This window comes from Chaetura pelagica, unplaced genomic scaffold, assembly GCF_000747805.2.
Source record: "Chaetura pelagica isolate M959 unplaced genomic scaffold, ChaPel_1.0 scaffold278, whole genome shotgun sequence".
Lineage (NCBI taxonomy): Eukaryota > Metazoa > Chordata > Aves > Apodiformes > Apodidae > Chaetura > Chaetura pelagica.
Genome location: NW_009954497.1, coordinates 2424982 through 2435161, shown reverse-complemented (window position 1 = coordinate 2435161; position 10180 = coordinate 2424982). Strand labels below are relative to the sequence as shown.

The window sequence follows — 10180 nt, the reverse complement described above, 5'->3', positions numbered from 1 at the left end:
TGGAGGGCCTCGTCCATTGCTCTCCCCCTAGGCCCCCCTCTCCCATTTGCTGTGACCATGGAGCTGTGGTGCTCTCAGTGTTGGACATCCAGCTGTCACTGCTGGGAGAACGCAGATCATGACCCCTGTACGAGCTGAACATAACTTTATACTTCATACCAGTATTGGGATTAATAGTAGTTCTTCATTATTATTTTATTAAATCTATTTTCATTTCAATGCACAGGTCCTCTGTACTGCTGTAATGAAGAAAATTAATAAATTGAGAAAAAAAGGGAGGGTTTGCCCAGAAGGAGAAAGCCAGCATGAGCAAGATTTGGTAAGCAATGTCACAGGGATTTGTTTCTGCAAACAGAAGTTACAGGCTAGCACAGCTCTGTGTTTTACATAAATTTTATTGTGTTTTGGAGAAAATTGTGTACAGTCAATCAGGCTACCCCAGCAGCAGGTGGTATGTTTACTACGTGCAGTTTGGTCTTTTTCTTTCCAGCTGCTCAGTATAACAGTAGCAGGATTTTATGCCATAGAGGGTAATTAAAACTATCAGCATCCATGGGGATGTCTCTTCCTACAGGGGTTAATAACACCTTTGGCCTTTGGGAAATTTCCTAAGTATATTCTGAAATGAAGAAGAGATATCCTGTGTTTTTGTGAAAATTCAATAATATTTCTGTATAATTTCCTAATCTGAAATCAGAAAATGCTCTTCATAGACAAAATGTACTGCCAGTGTTGCAGAACATTTTCTTCAACACAGAACTTTTTTCTTTCTTTTTTTTTTTTTAAATTTTTGTTGTATATCACCTTTTCAACTCCTTTTATGAATAACAATTGAGTGGTTTTAAGTGGAAAAGTTTTTATTCTGAAAAATAGCTCTGGATTTGCAAGAGAAAAAATCCTAATGGAGCTGCAATTGCTTTTACAAAGTACATTTAAAAAAATAACTCTCATAGCTGAAGATTAATCATCTGACAGTGGGGAGAGTATTGCTTAAGGAAGGAGCATTGTGTGCTTGTGAGTGCCAGCTCAAGATACTTCCATCTCCACATACTTTGCATCACCTCTGTGCCATAGCACACTACTCCCAGCCTTTTACCAACACAAGTATCCTCTTGTTGCATTATGATTCTGGGAGCTAATCTTGATTTTAGATGAAAAATAATGAGCTGAGTTATTTTCCTGGTAAAAGACACCCCTACTCTGGTTAAAAGTGTGGTGGCACTTCTTGCAGTGCTGGCAGAGCAAGTACACTTGTGCTGTGGCATGGAGGCAGGAAGAAGCAGCTGCAGAAGTGCTGTAAATTGGAGTGGCTGCTGAAGAGTTACTCTGAAGTCATGGGCTTACTTTCTATTTTTTGCATCAGTTTTTAGCCTTTGCTTTTTCTCTGATCTCAGTACAGTTATATATTAATTTTGCATAGGTAGAACTCCACTGACAAGCAAACATTGTTTGTGGAGTCCCTTTGACCATAATTACCTGCAATTTCCCCTGTAGTTAAGAACTTCAGTTCCATTTTACCATCTTGCCTGTTACATCCCCAGGTTATCATTTTGTACAATTAATTGTAGTCTGACCTAACATTAAAACTAGGAATTGAAAAAAGCCCTATAAAAACAGAACACAGAGTCCATATTTTGGTCATTAAAAAATGAAAGGAATCAAGGCTTTCCTTGATTTTGGATAGTCCGTAAATGTCTTGAGATAGTACCTGAAAGAAAATAAGCAAGAGAGTGAACCTGCACATATACAAAGGAACTGCACAGTCTCAATACAGCTCAGCAGAGGAACCTTTAAACTCCTCCAAACTGCCTTGCTTTGTAACCTCTGTGTGTTGCTCTGCAAAAGAGTGTTCAAAAATATTTTCAGCAGGTTTTTTAATTAAGTGAAAGTTGATAATGCTGTTAATATTCTAACTGACCTAAAGTAGAAACTTTAAGAATTCAGAGCAGGGAACCATATCTACTTCAAAGGACTGCAGAGGTTGCAAGGGAACCCTTAGGAAAGGTTTACATTTACAAGGTTTAGTAAAAAGAAGCTCTAACACAGCAGAAGCCATGATGAACTCCTGTTGGATTAAATTACTGTCAGGCCCACTTAAAAGGGGTTCTAGCTGAGTGCCTTACTTTCACCGTCTCACTAATAAGCCACTACACGTCTTATACATAGTGTTAAAATTCAATTTTATCTGGAATTCTGGCCTTGCTCTTCTGCCCCTCCCTGACATTTTGCAAACTGCACTCCAAGAGCAAGCAGCAGCACCTGGCAAGAAGCAGTTTGATACCTGTGATGGTGATAAGCACGTGGCCCAATGCAGCAAAGAGTGAAAAAGGCAAAGGCGAAGGCTGGTAGGGACCAAGTTGCTATGGCAAAGCCAAACCATTCCACAATTTCTCCAAAGTAGTTGGCTCCAGAAACATAGGTGAACAGGCCTCCTGCATTGACAGACAAAATACGTAATTTTTACAGTCACCTCATGTACATGAAAAAAATCTTTCCCATAAAGTCAGCAGCAGAATATGCTACCTTTCTTATTCAGAGCCCACAGCAGCAACCTAAACCCACTGTCCTGAAGCCAGTGGAACCATGCTGAAGGGGGATCTTGTACAACACTCTTGCACAAGAATCAAAGGTGAATCTAACCCAGAGGCTTCCAACACGTTCACAACAATTTACTTTCATTTGGAAAAGGCCTTGAAAAAGCCCAATTTAGATTTAAATTTAAATTCTTAACATGAGTCAATTATCTTCAGGCCCTAAAAATATTTTGCAACTTGACTGCCCTTGGGGAATGCAAAATCGGGATCTCAGTTTTGCATGTTAGCTGATCACAACATCTACAAGAAGCAGATAAGTATTGGAGGTGAGAAACTCTGGGGGAGAGATATTAAAATCTATTAAAAAAAAAAAACAAACAGCAGAAGGAGTCAATGCTGAAACCAGGAAGCTCCTGGATCCCCTTCATTATTGCTCTACAGAGGCAGACGTTTCCTGGTTCACTGTTCTGGCCCATGGCCACTCTTCCTGACCAGACCCCATAATGAAAGAGATGGAAAGGAAATTCTGCACCTGGTATCCTTGGTGTTATTTTTCCCCCTGAAGTTTACACGTTGCATCTCCCTTTTGCAGTGTAAGATGTCCACTACTTCCTGGGCATGGAGGAGAATATTTCCTTCTTTGCAGCTGCCTTTTAACAAGGCTAAAATCCTCTTCCAATGTCCCACTTCAGTCTTCTCTAAATTCCACAATCCATTTCCTAAAACATCTCCTCACAGCTCATGTTTTCCAGATACTCTTGTTGCTCCTTGAGGACATTCTGCAGCCATCTCAAACTAGTCCCAATAGCTCAGAGGGCCATCTGAGGCAACTACCTGTGCAATACTGGCATCTCTGCTATTATGGTTGCTTTTCTGTGAATTCAGTCAGAAAATATCATCTATTCTGCTGCCCTACTTTCTCCAAGGTAGTGGGCAATAAGAATATACCTTGAGGAATCTTGTAAGTGACTTCCCCAGGTTTCCTCAGCTGGCGCAGCAGGAGATCACTGTGAATGTTGATTCCCATTCCCAGCAGAAATAAGAGGAGGCCTAAGAAATGAACCAGAGATGGATTAGAAAGACAGCTGTGCCTGGTTTCAAGCACATATGTGAGGTTTATCTTTAGAGCAGGCAGATAGGAGACCTAACATGAGGTGGGTGGATTCACTCAGTCAAAAGATGCACTGCTACTGAGAGGGCTACTGAGCAGAAGAAGCATAGGTGGCTGGTGACAAATAACCCTCTATCTCTGTGTCAGTTGTTGGATCACGTGCATTGTATAGCTTCAGTGTGGAGAGCATCCTGAGCATGCTGATTTGTTGGTGAAACCAGAGCACTTTCAGCTGATGTGAGAAAAAAGATTAACATCCCAGCTGGCCATAGTCACCATTTATTGAGCATCAAGGTGGGGGACACAGCACCCAGCTGACACTGCTGACTGATGGCATCAGCCAGGGCTGTGGATGTTACTGTAGAGTAACTACAAAGCTGTGGGCAAGTACAATTAATCTCATTTTACAGCTGGGGAAAAAGGAGCACAGAGAACACAAGCTGATCCAGCACATCATTGGAAGCGGGAAAGGAAGTTACGTAGCAGGGCAACTCAGTTCCCTGCCAGCGAGGCCACTTTGCCAGAGCTATGGGCATGCACATGGAGCAGTTAATCACTAGAGGATGCTGAGAAGCTTCTGGCCAGAATGATTCATTGACCATACTCCATTTAGCTGAAAAACTAGAGGGATTTGATTGAGTAACTCTGCAGGTGACATGCCCTACATTTCATGCTACATTAGACACTGAAAAAAACACCTCTGACAATGACTGGGAAGCAAGGAAAGAAATAGAGGTGCTGTGTGCTACAAAGTATAGAAAAAAAGACTAAGTGCTGATAAAACCTCAACACTTCCAACAGCATCAGAAGTTGTTAAGACTCTGTAGAGGAAGAATATACTGCTTGCTTTTTATTTAATATTTCAAGTACTGCTAATGTTGAATTTTATTTTTTTTTCATTAAATAAATATTTTGTTTATCATGCAAATTATGTGATGTGGTGCTTTCTTTGTTGGGTGTAGGAGCTCTAACTAAACAATGTCCAGGGTTTTTCATATGTGATACTGTCTGAAAAGACTGAACTTGCATCTGCAGTCTGAAGCAGGGTTATTTTGTACTTATTTCGTCATATTGAAAACATTTCCTCCAACTTGCAGGTTAATCTGCATTTCTGTATGTGCATTTAAAAAACATCCTCCGGACAGCACCAAATGTGCAATGCTACCTAGCTGCTCTTGCTTTTCTCTCAGGGATTTTAGAGGGTGAAATTCAACTAAGCTATTAAGTTACAGAGTATAAAGGGACTATATTTACATACAACCCGTTTGTGCGTGATCTCTAATCTTCCTATGTGCCTTAGACAAGAAAAAAGAGCTCTTTGTCTTGAAAGCCTCATTTATGCTGGGGTTTTTCCCCTTCTTTTCTCTCTCTGTTGGAATAGCTGCATCAAGTGCAAAGCTCCCTGGAGAGGAAGAGAAAGCCACAGCTTGCTCATGCACATGGTCACTGCTGGGTGGACACTTCTGGCTGAGCCAGGGCACATCCCCATTCAGCCTCCAGTAAGACACGACTGGGGATTTGAGACTAACACATAACATTGAACACCTTCAAAGGTTCCTGACTGGGGGTTTTTCCCCTTCTTTTCTCTCTCTGTTGGAATAGCTGCATCAAGTGCAAAGCTCCCTGGAGAGGAAGAGAAAGCCACAGCTTGCTCATGCACATGGTCACTGCTGGGTGGACACTTCTGGCTGAGCCAGGGCACATCCCCATTCAGCCTCCAGTAAGACACGACTGGGGATTTGAGACTAACACATAACATTGAACACCTTCAAAGGTTCCTGACTGCCTGTCAGGAAAAAAAAAAAAAAAAAAAAAAAAAAAAAAAAGTGTGCCACTGCAAATTTATTTGTTTTATCTGGGCCAGCAGGCAGGTTTTATGCTGATTTCCATCACAACTGATTTAACTCACATGTTGAGTGAAGATTAGGGCATAATTCAAAATGCTTACAAATTGCTTGGAGATTAGATCTTGGGAATCCTGCAGCTATAATTACCTGATGTAAATCTGATGTCGGTGCACCAATCGTTTGGATATTCTGCGCAGTATATCAGATAGTACCCCTGGAGAAAGCCATTATAGATACAGAATAATGTGCCAAAGAAAAGCAATTGCAGTGGGAAAGGTCTGCCTCTAGTGAAGAAGGGGTAAATAAATGTCCTAAGGTAGAAAAGAAAACAGTGTTAGCATATTTCTCATGATAACGTTGTATTTGCAATTCCTCTGCTGTAGGACAAAAAAGCACTTTAACAAAACACAAAATATAAAAAAGGTCAATAAATATTTAAAAAGTTGAAAACTGTAACACAATGAGATCAGCAACTAATGGAAACAAGAAATACTGCAGATAGATACCATTATTTTTCTGGTCCTTCAGGACTGAACACAAGATGGGAAGCTAGAAATTTAATCCAGAGACACTGCTGCCTTGAGAACATCTCTTTTCCATCTTTGTCCCTTGTTGGTAAAATAAGGCACTCATGCCCACAAACAGCATTTTAATTCTAAGACCTTGGCTGCCCTTTGCTGTAACATTGCAGAAGACCAAGCAATGGATGCTGTGGAGGCACATGGGCACACTGATGTTCAAAACAAAGTGTTGTTGGGCAGTAGCAATTGCAATATTGATTCCCCAAATGTGCATTGCTACGCCACAAGCACTGTGCAGGAGCTTTGTTATAGAGAAGACATTTCTGCTCACTGAAGAGCAGTCCCTGAGGGCTTTAGGCCATGGTGGCAGATGGAGTTGAAGGCAGTGCTGAGAGCCCTCTGGCTCTCTCATGCTCTGCAGTATATAGCCTGAGGTGTAATCGCCTTTCCCAACCTCTCCTCTTCCACTGAGCCACCTCTGCTCATCTGCAACACACAGCAGCTCTGTCCTGTTCTGCTCAGACACTTTGATGTTGTTGGCTGCTTGGAGGAGCTGATTTGCCTCCAGTCCTTGCCTCTCCTTCATGCTTTCAAATTTTTCTTTAAAATGAGTAGAGCAAAAAACCTATGTTTAATACAAAAAACCTATGCTTAAAGACCAGGAGTCCAGGCAGCTCCAGCATCTAGAGCTTCCTTAGACAAAAGCTGTGCAAACACCAGCATTAACATGTAGGAACAAATAATTTGTGCTTGTACAGTTTTAATTTTCACATATCTTTGGTGCAGGTGGGTATATCCCTCTTGACACTTTGGGCAATCCATATCATCCTTGGGAGAGTGAAATGCAGAGTATATTCCTATTTGCTAGGTATTTTCTAATTGGCCAGTTAGGTGCTGTATGTGGTAAAACCTACTCAATTAATTTATTTCTTTCACCCTCTTGGGCTTTGGATGGTGCTCATCATAACATTATATAAGCACTGTTCATAAGTAATCCACATCCTGGGTTGCCAATGTTAACTTAAGCAAACTGAGACATCGAATGTCGTAACACTGTAAATCTGGATTAAATCCTACTGAGCACATCTGAAAATGAGTAAGCAGTGTACAGGCAACAACATGTTAATGTATTCACTGCATTCCAAAGCAAGGTAAGCCAGATTTGCAGCAATTAAGACAGCTGAGATGCAGAAGTTCTAAATATTTCTACATATAGTGAAACCTAAGAGGCGTGGAAAATATTTTTCAGACAGTGGTATCACATTTGTCATATTTCTTACAGTACAGAAAGAAATGCTTTTTGGAGTTGTATTACCAATAATTACTGATTTTGCTCTTCAGGAATGGGAAGCTGGAGTTAAAAGTAGGTGAGGCCGGAGTTAGCAATCCAATTTTCCTGTTAAATCAATATTGACAAAGTGGGTCTTAAAAGGTATGAGAAAAAGCAGCAAACTTGGAAATGGACACTTGGAAAAAGCTAACTGTATAGAAGAGATAATTGTATTGGTCCATACAAAGTGAGCTTAGGAGGGGAATTTATACAACAGATTGGAGTGAAACTTGCACTGCTTTATCCTTCATCAAAACCAGTTATGTTTTGAGTGTCTCATTTTTTACAGCTGATGCAAACAGAATTTTCTAGCACGAGCTGGCATTTCTCAGCTCCAAGCAAAGTCGATTGTTGCCGTGGTGCTTCCTGATGTTGCTGGGGCAGGATAAAGGTTACAGGCCCTCAAAAGGTGACTTGTCCTTCAGTAACAGGAAAGCAAAAATTAATCATAGACCTGTATACCATGGGTGCAGTGGATGCAGGACAGAAAGAACTTGCATGCAAAATATAAGTAAAGTCACAGGAGGGCCAGGAGGTGTCAGCTTATTTTTGTTGAGGGACTAAAATCCTGGCATTGCTGAAATTTCACCTCATAGTGGTTTTGAAAATCCTAGTCAGGAAATTTATCCAAGAATCTTTGTTGGGCAACAACTTATCCAAGGAAATCTCCTCGGGTCTGCATGTCCAGAGGTCAGAGTCAGTATCTGAACAATGCCCTAACTCATTGTTTCAATGCACCATTTGTCAGCTTGTACTACATAGCTACTTGAGGGTGCACAGAATATTCCTGATGGGTTTTAGAAAAGCAACTGAGATAAAGCAGGGACATTTAATAGGCTTAAATATTCCACAGAGGGGTCTACATCTCTGCTGGAATTATTTTGCAGTGTGAAAATCAAAGGGAGATTGAAGGCTGCCATTTTAGAATAACAGAACCAAAACTGGCTTTTTGGATTTAGACCAATGACCAATTTGACCTTTTTCTTTCAGTGCAGCATTGATGACTAATCCTTTATTCCTTTATTATCTTTACTGGCCAAAGGCACTGCATCTGACTAAACCACTAACAACAGCTTCTTTTAAATGAGTGAAAAATAAATTATTCATCTTTTTTTCCATCATTTATTTTCCAGAAGAACAGGTTTTGAAAATAAAATCAGTTGACATTGTATCAAATTTCATCTTAGAGATATTAGTCCAGTTCCTTGAAAACTCCAGAGACCCTCACCCAAACTGCAGGAAATTATAAGCTTGCTCTTCTTTCCACAGAAGGTAGAAATCTTTTCACAAATGTTACTGCAATCCACAAAGTGTGAGCTCTTTATCCTCCTCCAGCAGCTTGTTAATTAGAGATATTTGTGCTGTTACTGTGTCTTTTCCTCTCCAAAGACCAGCTGCAGTAGTTCAGATAGTAGCAGCTCATGTTTTCCAGCCTGGAAACCTGAGGTGTTTCTAGTGCTCATGAGGTGGTTTACACCTGGAGTAACTGGGTCAGGAGCTCAGGGCTGGTGTCTGGGGATGGAGCCACCTGGCTCCCTCCCACCTGTGCACTACATCACCCTGTGGGACGCCAGCCCACAGCTGCATCTGCCCATCTAGCCCTCTGCCACCAGGTCCTCTCCTGAGCCTAACTGGGATGAAATAGAGGATGGGAATCAGAGATACTGCAAAGGCAGGCAGGGCTGATGTGGTGCCTTTCCCTTTGAAGGAGAGTGCTGGCCATAAGCCAGCTTTTCCTATCCATGCTTGGGCACTGTCTCAATGACCTGGCCCATACCCTGTGACCCTGACCAGTTTCCAGAATAAAGTTATGGACATATCTTGGCCAGGGATGCTGTGAGTGCCTGCAGGGATTTTTTTTTTTTCTCCCCTTAGAGGATGGAGGCAGGGTCTGCCCTGCATCCCTGGTGAGGATGAACCAATGTGCTGAATGGTATACAAGAACCTGAGAAGATTGCTGTCCAAATTTGGGAAGATTACACTGACCTGAAACAAGTTTATTTGCATTGACAATGAACAGCATAACGTCTTTGCCACGGGTTGTCACTGGAATCACATTGCTGGGGAGCTGCTGGCTGCTTGACATACCTGACCACATGGATGAAAAAGGTTCAAGATGTTCACAAACAGGCCTTCTGCCTGAGGTATCTGTGATGTCCTTCACAAAGCCAGTAACTATTCTGGATATGTATGGATGTCAAATGATATTTCCAAAGACATCTGCTTCTGAAGAGTCTCTGCTAAAATCTGCACATACTTTCCCTATTTCAGCCCAATCCTGTAGGTTAGCTGTGGATTGCACTTTAAGGTAGAATGTAACTATTTTTGAGTTGTGTTACTCTGATTCTCACTGAATCTGATGGGTACAATCTGGCATCATATTTTCCTGTGCCCAACTAGAAATTTTTCAGTTGTCCTAAATAAATGCAACAGTTAAAATGTCAGCTCCAAGCAGCAGACAATCTCACTATCGGTTCAAAGGGGAAGTAAAACAAAATACTGCAAAATACTTTCAGAAGTGAAATGAAACATTTTAACCCACCCTCATCAGGATGCGTACAGATGCCCCTGATGCATCATGAACTGGGGTAGAGGCTCCTCACACCTAAGATTCCTCTCATCAAATATCCTACCCTGAGTTGCTTTGCTCTTCTCCACTGACTCTTGTGGACTCTGCAGTAGCCCAAAAAGGTCAACAAGGCAGATAGATTTCAACAAGGAGAGCAAGTAGGTTATTAGCAGCCACATCTCTTGCACAGGGTGGATGATGTCCCATTTGCTAAGAAGGTGTGCACAGTGAGACATGCTCTGGCACAGCCTCAGGAACAAAATCTGAG

At 41.5% G+C, this 10180-nt stretch overlaps 1 protein-coding gene across 1 annotated transcript; it reads right to left on the bottom strand.

Moving 5' to 3' along the window:
• Positions 1-1641: 1641 nt before the first annotated feature.
• On the bottom strand, positions 1642-5817 carry SRD5A2 (steroid-5-alpha-reductase, alpha polypeptide 2 (3-oxo-5 alpha-steroid delta 4-dehydrogenase alpha 2); the record flags this gene model as incomplete). Its single annotated transcript, XM_010004578.1, has 4 exons — positions 1642-1708; positions 2282-2432; positions 3483-3584; positions 5640-5817. Coding segments are annotated over 4 exons (498 nt in total), but the record flags the coding sequence as incomplete, so codon positions are not given.
• Positions 5818-10180: the final 4363 nt, after the last annotated feature.